Source organism: Nomascus leucogenys, chromosome 12 (assembly GCF_006542625.1).
Source record: "Nomascus leucogenys isolate Asia chromosome 12, Asia_NLE_v1, whole genome shotgun sequence".
NCBI lineage: Eukaryota > Metazoa > Chordata > Mammalia > Primates > Hylobatidae > Nomascus > Nomascus leucogenys.
In genome coordinates this window covers 103,541,684-103,558,616 of record NC_044392.1, presented here as the reverse complement: position 1 = coordinate 103,558,616, position 16,933 = coordinate 103,541,684, and the positions used below count along the sequence as shown (strand labels likewise).

Sequence of the window (16,933 nt, the reverse complement as noted above, 5' to 3'; positions counted from 1 at the left end):
AAATTTTATTTATTTTAAATTTTTCCTTTCAGCTCTCAACTCCAAATGGACTCTTTTAAATCAACTGCTACCTTTTACCACCAATTTTTATAAGAAAATCTGATGGCTTCCTCCTTTGCCATTCATTTTATCTACCTATGACTTTTACTATCCAAACCTTATTTCCCATTTGATCATATGGAAAGACAAGAAGACATTGAAGGAATGGTTGAGAAGAGTATATATTTTGACTTTTAAACACTAGAGCAAATGAGGGAAATAATCAAGGAGGATGTACACACAGCAAAAATAGAAAAGGAGTAATTTCTTCCTTTAATGAAAAGCAAGCTAAAATGACAGGAGTTTTCCAAAACATGTAAAAGGGAAAAGAATAACAATGCAATATGACTTAACTATGTGGAGTAGATATTATATATTAGTACCTTTGATTTAATATAGCTAAAGTCTTTCAGATGGTATAGCCTACAGTGGAATCTTATTCCTTTGGTGGTAAAATGGAAAAAAAAAAAAGACAAATACACTTTGGAGTCAAATTGACTTATACTCAAATTCTAATTTTGTTACTTATTAGTTGTGTTACTTTTGACAAATTGTCTTTTCTCTGTCTCTTTCTTTCTTCCTTTCTCTCTCTTTCTTCTTCTTTCCTCTCTCTCTGAGACAGGGTCTCCTGTCACCCATGCTGGAGTGCAGTGGCTCAATCACGGCTCACTAAAGCCTCAACCAACCTCTCTGAGTCAGGCAACTTCCCTGCCTCAGCCTCCTGAGTAGCTGAGACTTATAGGCACGTGCCACCACACCTGGATAATTTTTGTATTCTTTGTAGAGACAGGGTTTTTGCCCTGTTTTCCAGGCTGGTCTCGAACTCCTGGGCTCAAAAAATCCACCCACCTTGGCTTCCCAAAGTGATGGAATTACAGGCACGAACTACCACACCCAGCTCCGAATTTCCTTTTTATCAGCTTTACTTTCTTATTGTATTAAGGGATGAAACTGCCTACCTTGCCATATGTAATGCTCAAAGATAAATGTCTACTGTTTTTATTATTCCTAATAATACAACTAGGCCAGCAGTGGTGGCTCATACCTGTAATGCCAGAACTTTTGGAGGCTGAGGCAGGTGGATCATTTGAGGTCAGGAGTTCAAGACCAGTCCGGCCAACATGGTGAAACCCCGTCTCTACTAAAAATACAAAAATTAGCCGGGCAGTAGTGGTGCATGCCTGTAATCCCAGCTACTTGGGAGGCTGAGGCAGGAGAATCACTTGAACCTGGGAGGTGGAGGTTGCAGTGAGCGAGATCGCGCCACTGCCCTCCAGTCTGGGTGACAGGGTAAGACCCTGTCCCCCCAAAAATAAAATAATAATAATAATATGACTAAAATAATATTTGTATTGCTTTATAGTTATCTCTATTTAAGATAAGTAAAACAATAGAATTAAAATTTTGCCAGGAAGTGTGGCCATTTTGAAAAGTAGAGAAGACAGACCTTCAATGAATTACCTGGACATTTGGAAGGCAGAAGGGCCACAGGTAATATAAAGAAGGATATGGAAATGGGCACAGAAAAGAGAATTGGTATATGCTAAAGACAACTTTCCTCTATTCTGCTACGCTGTAAAGCCTCTGAATAACAAAGTAATCTTCACTGCACCTTTCCCAAACTCTTCCTAAATTAAAACTTAAAGTTGATTTCATAATACAGGAAAACCAAATTTACAATGACAAATTTAGCTATCTTATTGAAATGCACATTTCTGATAATCTAATCACAAAATCAGCTGTCCATGTTCCCACAGTTTCACTCACATATCTAATTTCTCAGCCTGATGAAAAATCCCACCAGCCCCAAATTAGACAAAAATTGGAAAATCATAACTTACTAAATCTTCTAAATTGGAAAGTTGTTCAAATCCCTCTGATATGCAGGTTAATTCATTATGCTGGAGATACAGGCACTTCAGGTTTCTTAGGTTTGTAATTTCTTCAGGGAGTATTTTCAGTTTGTTATGGCTATTGGTTGATAAAATAAATGATGAATAATTTAGTGACAATACAATAAATATTTATCAAAGACATTTCTTGCTAACCAATGACACTGGACTCATGAAATCAAATACAGTTACTAACTTTAAGTACTTATCAAAATTCATATCCAAAAATATGTACTCATTAAAATAACAGTAATCTAAAGTAACCACATTGGGGTTTCAAAGAAAAATAACAAAGAAATAAAGGCTTTTAGCCAAACATAAATAATTTGTGATGTTTTGATTGCATGCTTATAATCAACTCTTGATTTGACATGCAATGTGATAGGACATACTAGACTCTTAATTTGTTATACTGTGATATGCTTTGGTTGTGTCCCCACACAAATTTCATCTTGAATTGTACTCCCATAATTCCCACATGTTGTGGGAGGGACCCGGTGCGAGATAGTACGAATCATGGGAACGGTTTCTCCCATACTGTTCTAGTGGTAGTGAATAAGTCTCATGAGTTCTGATGGTTTTATCAGGGGTTTCCAATTTTGCATCTTCCTCATTTTTCTCCTGCTGCGCCATGTAAGAAGTGCCTTTTGCCTCCCACCATGATTCTCAGGCATCCCCAGCCATGTGGAACTGTAAGTCCAATTAAACCTCTTTTTCTTCCCAGTCTCGGGTATGTCTTTATCAGCAGCATGAAAATGGACTAATACATACTATAACTGACTTTCAGAATTTTGACAAAACTATATGCACACATATACCACAATGGAGTTACATCTTATATGTTCGGTTTTAAGGCAAAAATAGCTATTTCTGTTTGAGGACCTAGGATGTCAAGTTGAATGTAATATGCAATTCCACTCTTCTTCATACTTGGTCTTTTCAGTTAAGCCCTTCTGTAGAGATATTCAGTGTAATGGTTTAGAAGTTCCAAATCATGGAGGATGATACACTCCGTGATAATTAAGAGATGACTCAACTAGTTCCCAGGTTTATCACAACTTAAATATTCACTTATGAATTCCATGCTATTTTCATGCCATATACAGTTACTTAACAAATAACAGGGGGAAAATGGGAAATATAAGGTGCTTACAATAACCCTAAATTACAGTAAAATAAAACTAGTTGGGACAAAAAAAGTCAAAAGATGTCTTCTAAAACAAGAACCAATAATATTGTTAAGTCGGTTACTGTTATTGGTTACCTAGCTGAAATCTTTGCACACTTGATAGGGATCTAACTGGGCAGAGATATAATTTTAGCTATAGATTTCCTCCATCTCCTTTTCTTAGCTAATTTTTTAAACTTCTTCACTGAGAACACACCTACATACTCTTAAGTATAGAACCTAAAGCTTAAGCCATGTCACTCAACACTTACTGCTTCCTCTCTTCCTCTCAACAATCCCCACTCTTGTCTTTACAGGCCACGTCTATGCCTTTGACTTGTAAGGGGAAGACACTCTGATGGAGTTCTAAATAATTAGCACCTTTTTATGTATATATATTTTCACTGGCCAATGGTAATTTTATGTTTTCCACCAAATGAGGAGTGTTACTGGGAGGGACTATTTTCCCTCGAACCAGTTAGCTTATCTCCAGAAAACAAATTTGACTATACTACGTTACATAGATCTGTAACCGTATCTATTTTATAAGCCACAGTTTTTCAAACTATGCTTTAAGTTCTTAAACCATTTATTTCTACTCCAAAATAAGACCTCTTTAAATCTCCTTTCCCATAGCCTATATGTATATAACAAACATAAGGCAAAGTTATTCTTTCTTAAAAGTCTGGATATGTATCAGAAAGCAAACAGAGTTAGCTACAATCTTTGCCACTGAACATCCCATGTACCAGTATGTCCATGACAGTTACAAAAATATATCCGTAGAACCCCAGGAGTCCTTGGAGAAGTTCAAAAACGACTACTAATAAAAACTATGAAGTATTTCATTTATGAAAGAATTGTTTTACATTTCTTCCTTATTGTTTAGATATTTTTAGAATATCAAGGTAACTTAAAAGTCAAGACATCAACAAAGAGGTTTACTACAATAACAAACCACTAAGAATTGTTTTATAAAAAAAAAATTTAAGCATTTAAAAAAAATCAACTAGCCTTGCATTTTGTAAAATCAGAAATGATGGGTTAATGCTAAAACAAAGAAAAAACATACAAACTAAGAATTAAAGCTTTAAAAAACTTAAAATTCTTATTCTGCTTTAACTACTTTCTGAGATAATTCAAAGATATTTTTTAATGTTGAGGAAATTTAAAGAATATTATATTTAAACCATTATAAGGGCAATAATAGAAGTAAATAAGCTTAATTTTTACCTGACATTAAGTTTCTGAAGATTTTCTAGCTCTCTTATAGCAGAAGGAAGGGATGTCAGCTGATTATCATGTATCTACAAGTTTTTAAAAGACAAAGTCAATATTCTTAGTCTTATCATTAACAATATATAAGCTTTGCCAATGTACAAAACTATTAGTCAGTAATCTCCTGTTCCTCAAATTCAATGGCAACAAGTTGAACTACTGAACTACTGTTCAACATACTTGTTCTGTATGTAGAACAGTTTGAAGATGACCAAACGGCTGTTCAGAAATCATCAAGTAAGGCCAGGAGCAGTGGCTCACACCTGTAATCCCAGCACTTTGTGAGGCCAAAGAAGGCAAATTGCTTGTACCCAGTTTGAGACTAGCCAAGGCAAATTAGTGAGACCCTGTCTCTACAAAAAAAAAAAAATTCTAATTAGTCAGGTGTAGTGGCGCACACCTGTAGCCTCATCTACTCAGGAGGCTGAGGTGGGAAGATCGCTTGAGCCTAGGAGGTCAAGGCTGCAGTGAGCCCAGATTGTGCCACTGCATTCCAGCCTGGGCTACAGAGTGAGACCCTGTCTCAAAAAATGGAAAAGAGGAGAGGAGAGAGGAGAGAGGAGAGAGGAGAGAAGAGAGAGAGGAGAGGAGAGAGGAGAGAGAGGAGAGGAGAGGAGAGGAGAGGAGAGGAGAGGAGAGGAGAGGAGAGGAGAGGAGAGGAGAGAGAAGAGGAGAGGAGAGAGAAGAGGAGAGAAGAGGAGAGGAGAGAGGAGAGGAGAGGAGAGGAGAGGAGAGGAGAGGAGAGGAGAGAGAAGAGACGAGAAGTCATGAAGTGTTAAGTCATCCACTTTAAATATTATACTAAGAAAAATTTCAACTCATCAGAGTTTCAATTTCAAAGAAGAGATGAGGGGGTTAGAAACTAAAAACAGCTCTCTGATGATAAGATTTATGTCAATATATACAAAAATTATATGAGAAAAGAGAAAGGGACTTTTCTCATGTTCTCACAGAATCACAGTTTTTAAGGTAGAAAGAACCTTAGAGTAAGCCAACCCATTCATTTTACAAATGAATAAAAAGTTCCCTAAAAATTGATCTGTTTAGATTCTACTTTTCAACACATGAATTGGAGGATTTTTTATGTTGATAAGTAAAGTATACCAGATTGTGAAGCCTGCAGATTCTGAAATATACTACTTATGCTTCATTTTACCACAGGACATGGCAACAAAGGACTAAAAAGAATCCCTGAATAAAAACACAAAAAATTTAAGTTCAATAATTTAACTCAATGAGGTTGAAGGCAAGTAATATATATATACATATAGACTTGCTTTACTATCTAGAATAATAATGATAAAAATAGTAACAATAGGCCAGGCGCGGTAGCTCATGCCTGTAATCCCAGCACTTGGGAGGCTGAGGCAGGAGGAGAGTTTGAGGACAGGAGTTCAAGACCAGTCTGGGAAACATAGTGAGACCCTCATTTCTACACACACACAAAAAAATGGCCGGGTGTGGTGGCATGCACCTATAGTCCCAGCTACTTGGGAGACTGAGGCAGGAGAATTGCTGAAGCCCATAAGTTCAAGGCTGCAGTGACCCATAATCACGCCACTATTTTGCCTGTGTAAAATAGTAATAAGAAAAAAAAGATGAGCAGAAATAACCACTTGTTGAATATTGATTCTGTTTGTATTCATTAACTTATTTAATTCTACAAACAAAATGTTTAAATAGGTAGTAGTATCAGTCTTGGTTTATAGATGTAGAGACTAAGGCACAGAGAGGTAACTCTCCCCAGGTCACACAGCCATTTAGTAGCAGAAGTCAGAATTAGAAACTTGGTGTTCTGATCCTGCACTTTTAACCATTATGCTATGCCTAGCATGATAATTTACTATCTGTCCTTGCATTACCAACTCAACATGAAAGGTTTTCTGCTATCAAAGCCTAAATTTAGCTTTAGAGTCTCTTCAGTTAATAATCCATATTTATAGTCAGTCAACTTACATCAAGAACAGTCAGTGCAGGCAAGAGTCGTAGGTCATCTGTAAGTGACTGAAGTTTATTGTTTGATATTATTAGTTTGGTCAAATCTGTCTGCTCCCACCATCTTTCAGTAGCACCAAACGAAAGATTCTGATTAGCTTCCTCAGGGATATCCACATTTATTCTCCAGACACACTGCGGCACTAGTTCCATCAGCACCACACCAGGAAAAAAAAAAAAAAAGATGAAAACAAGAACTAGATACTAAGTGACATGCTTTTATAATACCCATTCCATTTATCTACTGAAAAACATTTTCTAAAAAAAAAAATAAGTTAAATAGCAATAAATGTAACTAGAGTGGAAGTTGATTTTATTTAAAAAGGCTATATATCAATAATATGTCCTCTACACATTAGCTCTCACTTTAACCTTCATTCAACTATATTTACTAGGTTTACATATACTGAATAGCACATACACTGCACAGAACATTGTGGTAAATATGTAAGACAAAGACCGCATTCTACCATCAGGCTAACAGATTAACAGAGAAGGCATGGAAATCAACATGTATATGTAATAACTTTTATAACAGAAGTATATACTAAGGCTCAGAAAGAACTAGTAATAATAGCTAACACTTATAAATATTTCTAACATACTAATTCATTTAAACCTTGGAACAATTCTGCAAAGTAGGTGTTATTATTCCCATCGGATGGATGAGAAAAATAGAGCACAAAGAAAATGTATAATTTGGCCAAGGTTACAAAGCTAGACAAGTACCACAGATGTGATTCAATGCCTGGCAGTGCTATATTGTCTTGCTTTCTATTAACATTTGGGAGAAATATCTGACTTTGGTAGCTACTCTCTATTTTATCTGACGTACAATTTTATTTCTTATGGCACCATACAACACTGTGTTATGCTATTGCAGCAAGTGACGACACCTGTATAGAAAATAAAACTGTACAAATTGAGCAGGGATAACTTGAAGCTCCAGAAGGTAGAATGCTGTAGTGCTGTAGCAAAACTATTTCAAATAGAGTCCTTCACTGCTCGTTAAAAGTAGAACTACATTTAGGAATGATGTAGGACTTCAAGCTGGTATTAATCAAGGCAAAAATTGGTTATACCTTGCTGCCACAGACTATCATTTCAAAACCATCAGAGACTAAATGAAAAGGTATAGTCAAAGTTTCAGATTCAGAACACTTACGTGCAGTTTTGGATGATTAATCAGATAAAATGGTGTTACAGAAGCAAAGCCAAGCCCCTGAAAGGCATGAGACTTATACTCACTCAAAAAATGAGCTAGCCAGGTGTAGTGGCTCAGGGCTATAATCCCAGCACTTTGGGAGGCTAAGGTGGGAGGATCACTCGAGGCCATGAGTTTGAGACCAGCCTAGGCATCAAAGAAAAACTGTATCTCTTAAAAAAAAAAATCAGCTGGTGTGATGGCACACACCTGTAGTCCTACTACTTGGGAGCCTGAGGCAGGAGGATTGCCTGAGCCCAGGACTTTGAAGTTCAATAAGTAACTGTGATCGCGTCATGGCACTCCAGCCTGGGAAACAGAGTGAGACTCCGTCTCTAAAAAAAAATTAAAAAAAGAAAAAGAAAAAAACTGAGCTATCTACATTCATATTAAAATAAATTATAAGGTCTCTCTCTTACTCCTTATGTCTGATTAGGTATTGTCTGCTTCTCTACTCTTCTACCACTGAATCTCCATTAAGTATTAACAACACAGAATATGAATCCACCTGTGTTTCTGTTTGTGGATGGAGGTTTACTTTTAAAGTGAAGCAAAATAAAATAACTCTACCATTCTTGACTGATTTGAGAGCCAAAGCACCATACAATTTATCATCATCATTGTTATTTTGGTATGTAGGTATGGATAATTAGTTAAGGAGGAAAGAGAAAAGGAGATCAGCCAAGCAACTGGCATGTGAATTTCTTGACAAAAAAGCAGCCAACAGAAATGTGGTCACATACATATTTTACTAAAAATAAATGTGACTCTTGAAAAAAAAAACTACTAATGTGCCATATAGTATGAGTCACAAACAAAAAGCTCCAGATTAAAAAAGGCAAGATAAAACAATACAAAACACTAAGGAAGTATGTAGAAAAAGCTATGTGAGATGCACCATTCTACTCCTAAAGAGGAGACATAGAACATTTGTGCATGCATTTTTTCCTAACATCTATACATAGGTATATTAAGGCCATTATACCTAAAAAGCAATGTAATAACAAATGTCTTTTTTTGGACGGAAGAAGGTGGGGATAACAAGAAACTTATACACAACATAATAAAAATACCTGTTACCCATCAACTATACTGAGTATTAATGTTTTATTATTATTATTCAGATATTTTTATTAACAAACTTGGCCTTTGTGGGAACTATCAAGGGGCAGATACATGTTGATATTGTACTATTATTGAACATGTATCAATTTGCTTTTCCATAAACAATTACTTACTACTCATTCTTTTCCCCACGAATCGTTTTTGAGGAAGCCCAACTTCTTCCAGAGCTTACAGCATCAAGATTCATGTCACTGTTGCAACTGTCCCATAAGAACCACTAAAAAGCATATACAGTCTTAATTATTAAGAAATTCTGTGGAGCTATCCTACAAGTAGTTTACCAATATCTAAAATAGAAACTACCTCCATAAAAATGAATGTCAATAGCATATAAATATCAAAAAAATTACTATGGAGTTGGATATTATAAAAAATTTCAAACATATACATAAATTTAAAGAGTAGCATAATGAAATCAGGTCGTGTGATGCCTCCAGCTTTGTTCTTTTCGCTTAGAATTGCCTTGGCTCTTTGGACTCTTTTTTGGATCCACATGAATTTTAAAATAGTTTTTTTCTAATCCTGTGAAGAATGTCATTGGTAGTTTGGTAGGAATAGCACTGCATCTGTAAGTTGCTTTGGGCAGTATGACCATTTTAATGATATTGATTCTTCCTATCCATGAGCATGGGATGTTTTTCCATTTGTTTGTATCATCTCTGATTTCTTTGAGCAGTGTTTTGTAATTCTCATTGTAGAGATATTTCACCTCCCTGGTTAGCTGTATTCTAGGTATTTTATTCTTTTTGCAGCATCTGTGAATGAGGTTGTCTTCCTGATTTGGCTCTCTGCTTGGCTGTTGTTGGTGTATAGGAATGCTAGTGATTTCTGTACATTGATTTTGTATCCTGAAACTTTGCTGAAAAGGGAACCCTTACACACTGTTGGCAGGAGTGTAAATCAGTTCAACCATTTTAGAAAGCAGGATGGCGATTCCTCAAAGAGGTAAAAACAGAACTACCATTTGACCCAGCAATCTTATTATTGGGTACATACCCAAAAGAACATAAGTCATTCTACCATAAGGACACATGCATGCAAATATTCATTGTAGCACTATTCACAATGGCAAAAACATGGAATCAACCTAAATGCCCATCACTGACAGACTGGATAAAGAAAATGTGGTACATATCCACCATGGAATACTATGCAGCCATGAAAAAGAACAAGATCATGCCTTTTTCAGGAACATGGATGGAGCTGGAGGCTATTATCCTTAGCAAACTAACACAGAAGAAAACCAAATACTGTATGTTCTCACTTATAAGTGGGAGCCAAATGATGAGAACTCATGAACACAAAGAAAGGAACAACAGACACTGGGGTCCTCTTGAGGGTGGAAGGCGGGAGGAGGGAGAGGATCAGAAAAAAACAACTAATGGGTATGAGGCTTAGTACCTGGGTGATAAAGTAATCTGTATAACGAACCCATCTGACACAACTTTAACTATATAACAAACCTATACACGTACCCTTGAACCTAAAATAAATGTTTAAAAAAAAAACAGTATAATGGAATAAAACTCCATGTATCCATTGTCCAGTTTTAACAATTATCAGCACATGTCTAGTGTTGCTTCATCTATAACCCCAACCCACAATGATCTAAGCTACAATCTTAGGAACTCAGAAAAGAGAATTAATTAAATCCAAAGAAAGCAGAAGCAAGGAAATAAAAGTGGAAATCAATGAGATAGAAACAAACAGAAAAAGCAATACAAAATACTTATTTAAAAAGACTAATAAATTGATAAACCCTTAGCTAGACAGATGAAGAAAAAAAAAAGAAGAAACAAATTATCAAAATCAGGAATCAAAGTGAGAATGTCATAGATCCTACAGATGTTAAAAGGATAAGGGTATATTATGAATAACTTTATGCCAACAAATCCAACAATTTGGATGAAATGGATAAATCCCTACAACAGAAAAAAAAGGTACAACCACAGTAGAAAGTAGCTTTATATCTATTAAAGAAATTGAATTAGCTACTTAAAACTCCCCACAAAGAAAATTCCAGGCAGACATTTTCTCTGCTAAATTCTACTAGACATTTAGAGTAAAAATAATACTAATTCTACATAAACTCTTTCAAAGTATAGAGAAAAGAACAGTTCCCAATTCATCTTATAAGGCCAGTCTTACTTTGATGCCAAAAGCAGATAAATACATTAAAAGAGAAAATAAAACAAAAACTACAGGCCAATGTATCTAATGATTATAGACCCAAATTCCTGAAAAAATTTTGCAACTCTATATAAAAAGGATAACATATCATGATCCAGTGTGAGTTATCTTAGGACTGCAAGGCTGGTTTAATATTTGAAAATTAATCAATACAAGCTACCACATTAACAGAAAAAATGAGAAATACTATGTGATTATTGAGATACAAAAAAAGCATCTGACAAAATTCAACAATAAAAACTCAGAAAACTAGGAATCAAAGGGAACTCCTTCAACCTTACAAAGGGCATCTGTGAAAAACCTAAAACTAACTTAAAGAGAAGACTCAGTGCTTTCTCTTTAAAAGAGTATACAAGGCAAGGATGCTCATTCTCAGTACTTTAATATTTTCCAAAAGTCTTGACCAATGCAGTAAGACAAAAAGAAGAAAAAGAAATAAATAAAAGAAACAAAAGGCATTCAGATTGGACAAGAAGTAAAACTGTCCCGATTAACAGACAATATATCATCTATGTACAAAGTGCTAAGGAATCTACAAAAAAATTATAATGCAATCAATGAATTTAGAACGGTCACAAAATTCAAGCTCAATATAGAAAAATCAACTGTGTTTCTACGTATTAGCAATCAAATAAAAAAAAATTTTAAATGTTAAAAGATTTACAAGACATCCGAAACCATGAAATAGTATTAAATTTACAAAATACGTACAAGATCTGTACATGAAAATACAAAACATTGCTGTGAAAACTTAAAGAAGGTCTAGATAAGTAAAGAAATGTAACATAAGACAGCTTGGAAGACTCCATATTATAAACATGTCGCTTCTCCCCAAGTGACTTATAGATTCAGCACAATCCTAATAAAAATCCCAGAAAGCTTTTCTGTAGAAATTAACAAGCCAATTCTAAAATGTGTATTGAAATGCAAAAGAACTAAATTAGGTCAAACAGTTTTGAAATAAAAGAACAAAACAGGAGGCTTTACAGTATCTGATTCCAAGTCTGACCATAAAGCTACATTTGTCAAGACAGTGTAGGATAAACATATAGGTCAATGGAAAAAGAGTTCAGAAAAAATTCCATACAATAAAATATTGAAAACTGATTTTCAACAAAGGTGCCAATATAATTTAATAAAAAAGGAATTATGTTTTCAACAAATGGTACTGGAATAACTATAAAATAAACTATAAAAATGAACCTCAACCTTTACCTTGTGACACACTCAAAAATTAACTCCAAATGGACCACAGACTTCTATGTAAATGATGAAACTAGAAAAATTCTAAAAGAAACAGGAAAAAATTTTCACAGCCTTCAGATGGGCAAAAAATGTCTTGGGACAGAAAAAGCTCATCATAAAAGAAAAACAATTGATAAACTAGATTTCATAAAAACTTATAACTTACATGTTTCTAAAGCTACCATTAAGAAAATAAGCTACACTGGGAGAAAACATTAGACAGATACTGATACAGATATCTGAGACAGAGTTGTATCTCAAATATATACAAAGTCTTGTTACCCAAGAGTAAAAACCCATTTAAAAAAAAAAAAGACAAAAGTTGGAACAAACACTTAACAGAAGATATACAAATGGCTAAAAGGCAGTAGAAAAGATGCTAAACATCATTAGTTTTAAAGGAAATGCAAATTAAAACCACAAAAAAAATGCCAACACAGCCACAAGAATGGTTAATATTTAGAAGACTGACAATACAAAGTGCCGGTAATGAGGCGGAGCAACTGAATCTCTCATATGTTGCTAGTGGGAAACAGTTTGGTGAATTCTTACAATGTTAAACAAATACTTCTTGGGTTTTTTTGAGACAGGGTCTCACTTTCTCACCCAAGCTGGAGTGCAGTCACGCGGTCCTGGCTCACTGCAACCTCCGCCTCCCGGGTTCAAGCGATTCTCTGCCTCAGCCTCCCGAGCAGCAGCTGGACTTACAGGCATGCGCCACCACGCCTGGCTAATTTTTGTATTTTTAGTAGAGGCAGGGTTTCGCCATGTTGGCCAGGCTGGTCTCGAACTCCTGGCCTCATGTGATCCACCCGCCTCGGCCTCCCAAAGTGCTGGGAGTACAGGCGTGAGCCACCATGCCAGGACCTATACTTACTACTATACAATACAGCAATTTCATTGTCAGGTATGGATTCAACAGAAAGGGTATGTCTACACAAAGACTTGTACATGAGGCACAGAGATCCACCATCTTATCTCACCACTGTCCACGACACAGACATACCTTCTGTTTGTAAGACCTGTGAAATGATTCTAAGAAAGAAAAAAAAAAAAGACTATACAAGAAAGCTTATAGCAATTTTATTCATAACAGCCAAAAACTGGAAACCACTCAAATGTCCATCAACAGACTAATGGATAAATAAATTGAATTGTATACACAAATGGACTATTATTCAGCAATTTAAAAAACTGCTGGCTGGGTGTGGTGGCTCATGCCTATAATTGCAGCACTTTGGGAGACCATAACAGGAGGATCATTTGAGCCCAGAAGTTTGAGACCAACCTGGAAAAAGAGCAAGACTTTGTCTCTATTAAAAACAAAAAAATTAGCCAGGCATGGTGGCATACACCATGAGTCCCAGATACTTGGGAGACTGAAACAGAAGGATCACTTGAGACCAGAAGTTTGAAGTTGCAGTGAGCTACGACGTTGCCACTGCACTCTAGCCTGGGCAACAGAGGGAGACCCTGTCTCAAGAAAGAAAAAAAAAAGAACAACTGATGTAGACAACATGGATGAACCTCAAAAACATGATTCTAAACAAAAGAAGCCCTAAGCGAAAAAAAAAATTGCAAATGTATTATTTCATTTACATGCAATTTTAAAAGAAGTAAAATTAATCTACATTGACAAAAAGCAGATCCATAGTTATGTAGAGCCAACAGTAGGACTGGCAGCAAAGGGGCACAAGTAAACTTTTCAAGATGTTGGAAATGTTCTATATCTTGATTATAGTACTGGTTACGTGATGGTATATATTTGTCAAAAGTCATTGAACTGTACACTTAAAATGGATGCAACATACTCTTTGTAAATGATACTTAAAGTTAACCCCAAAAAAGAATAATTTTAAAATATAGGTGATGTAACACATTAAGGCAATTCTATGGGAAAAATATACACATATAATATGTATCACAGGGTAGATACAATATCCTTAAGCAGCATGGCTCAACAGAACTTTCTACAATGGCGTAAATGCCCTACATTGGCACTATTCAATAGGATAGCTACTAGCCACATATGGCTACTAGGCACTTGCAATGTGGTTAAAGTAACTGATGAACTTGATTTTTAATTTTATTTAATTTTGATTATTTAAAAGTTAAAAAGCCAACATGAGTACAGGCTTCCACAATGGACAACATGGCCCTTAGAGATACTGGGTGGTGGGGGCGGGGAAGATGTATAGATGTATTTTCTTTCTTTCTTTCTTTCTTTCTTTTTTTTTTTTTTGAGAGCCTGTCACCCAGGCTGGAGTGCAGTGGTGTGATCATAACTCACTGCAGCCTCGAACTCATGGCTTCAGGAGATCCTCCTGCCTCCATCTTCCAAGTAGCTAGAACTATGAGGACTACAGGCATGTGCCACCACATCCAGCTTATTTCTAAATTTTTTGTAGAGACGGGGTCACATTATGTTGCCCAGATTGGTCTCGAACTCCTGGTCTCAAGAGATCCTCCCACCTTGGCCTCCCAAAGTGCTGGGATTATAATCATGGGCAATCACACCTGGCCCCCCCAATCCCCAGCTTTTTTTTATTTTTTAAGCAAACTGTCTTACTCTTTTTTCCACTGGTAACAACTAACTATAGAAATGAGGACTCACAAATGGGTTGATCACAGAGAACTATCTAGTTTGAGGAGGACATTTATATGATATGGGTAGATAAAGAGACAGAGAAGAAATAAAAAACATGCTTAAAATAGTGTTTGCACAGAAGGATAAAAGAATGTGGCTGGGTGCAATGGCTCATGCCTGTAATCCCAGCACTTTGGGAGGCCAAGGCGGGTGGATCACCTGAGGTCAGGAGTTCGAGACCAGCCTGACCAACACGGTGAAACCCCATCTCTACTAAAAATTTTGTATTTTTAGTAGAGACGAAGTTTTGCCTTGTTGCCCAGACTGGTCTTGAACTCCCAGGCTCAAGTGATCCGCCTGCTTCGACCTCCCAAAGTGTTGGTTAAAGGTGTGAGCCATAGCACCTGACCCTGTGTCACATTTTTTATTCTGTCCCAACAAACTATACATATTGAATAGGGCAAATTCTCATTACCCTAAAACAGTAGGTTTTCTTGATGATTAGGTGCCCTAAACCCAATTACTTAACTACACAAATAAAAGCTACCAAACTGCTCTCTTCAAGATAAGGCAGGATAGCCTTACACCCATATTTCCCTTTCAAATAATTGGTTTCCAAGCTAATTTAACTGGCTTATTTAATGCATTATCCTCTTAATTTGCCTTTCAGATCAACAGTGCAGTTTCCATTAGAATTTACAGTATTCTTTTGTTTCAAACTCTGGCACCTTTTATTTTTCCTCAGTTTTAGATAATCATCCAATAACATTCTTGCACTACTGTTCTACCATGGTCATGCAACCGGAAAGCAACAATCAACACCTCCAACTCCATCTTCATTTTATCTAGTCCGACGAAAAAGAGCTGCAATATTGAACCAAACTGACAATATATTCTCATGTTGCTGCTCATAAAAAGAGCTGTTACTTACATGTACAGTATTTTTCTTTGAAGTTGGTTATTAACAATTATTCCTATTTGAGAATATCTTTCTAAATAAGTTATAGAACTGACACTCAGAATGATTACTTAAAAATTGCCAACAAAATTTGAATGTTTAAATATTAATACATATTAATTATAGTAGTCATAAGATGGACTATTATTATACAGCCACTAAAAATAATAAGATTTTTCAAATGACAAGGAAAATGTACAAACAGAAGTCAAAAAAACAGGAGTCAGTACAATTCTAAATTTGTTAAAAATAAAAAATAGGGCCAGGCACAACAGTTTATGCCTGTAATCCCAGCACTTTGGGAGGCTGAGGTGGACAGGTCGCTTGAGCTCAGGAGTTCAAGACCAGCCTGGGTAACATAGCAAGACCTCATCTCTACAAAAAATATAAAAATTGGCCAGGCATGATGGCACATCCCTGTAGTCTCAGACACTCGGGAGGCTGAGGTGGGAAAATCACTTTTGAGCTAAGGAGGTCAAGGCTGCAGTGAGCCGTGATCTCACCATTGCATTCCAGCCTGGGCAACAGAGTGAGATCTTGTCTCAATCAAAAAATAAACTAAATTAGATAAAAAAATAAAAAATAGTCAAATTATACATAGTCACACACACACACACACACACACACACACACACACACACACACACACACACCGTATTAGAAGAAAAACCTCCACAACATTAACGGTGACTAACCCTGGTTGGCTTCTTCACTTTTTATGCTTTTCTCTATAGATTCTAATCTTTCTACAGCAGACCTGCTTTTATGAATAGGAAGATAATAAATGGTACTTTTCAAAAAAGATCTAGAGCCTACAAAAAGAAAGTACAGTTTATCCCTGCACAATACGGGTTTGAATTGCACAGGTTCACTTATATATGGATTTTCTGCTGCCTCTGCCACCTGTGAGAAAGCAAGACCATCCCCTCCTTTTCCTCCTCCTCCTCGGCCTACTCAATGTGAAGATGAGAATGAAGACCTTTAAAATGATCCACTCCACTTGATGAATAGTAAATATATTTTCTCTTCCTTATGATTTTCTTAATAACATTTTCTTTTCTCTAGCTTACTATTGTAAGAATATAGTATATAATACATATAATATACAAATATATGTTAATTGACTGTTTATGTTATCAGTCAGGCTTCTAGTCAACAGTAAGCTATTAGTAGTTAAGTTTCAGGGGAGTCAAAAGCTATACATGGATTTTTGACAGCACAAGGGAGTCAGCCCCACAACCCCTGAATTATT

At 36.0% G+C, this 16,933-nt stretch overlaps 1 protein-coding gene across 1 annotated transcript in view; it reads right to left on the bottom strand.

The window, feature by feature from the left end:
* Window positions 1-16,933, bottom strand: part of LRRC40 (leucine rich repeat containing 40) — a 59,617-nt gene that overhangs the window by 36,849 nt on the left and 5,835 nt on the right. The window contains exons 2-4 of the mRNA XM_003260185.4: window positions 6,334-6,515; window positions 4,333-4,406; window positions 1,881-2,010 (exon numbers count right to left, since the gene is read on the bottom strand). Coding sequence (XP_003260233.1) covers window positions 1,881-2,010; window positions 4,333-4,406; window positions 6,334-6,515 — 386 coding nt within the window. The remainder of the gene's footprint in view (window positions 1-1,880; window positions 2,011-4,332; window positions 4,407-6,333; window positions 6,516-16,933) is intronic.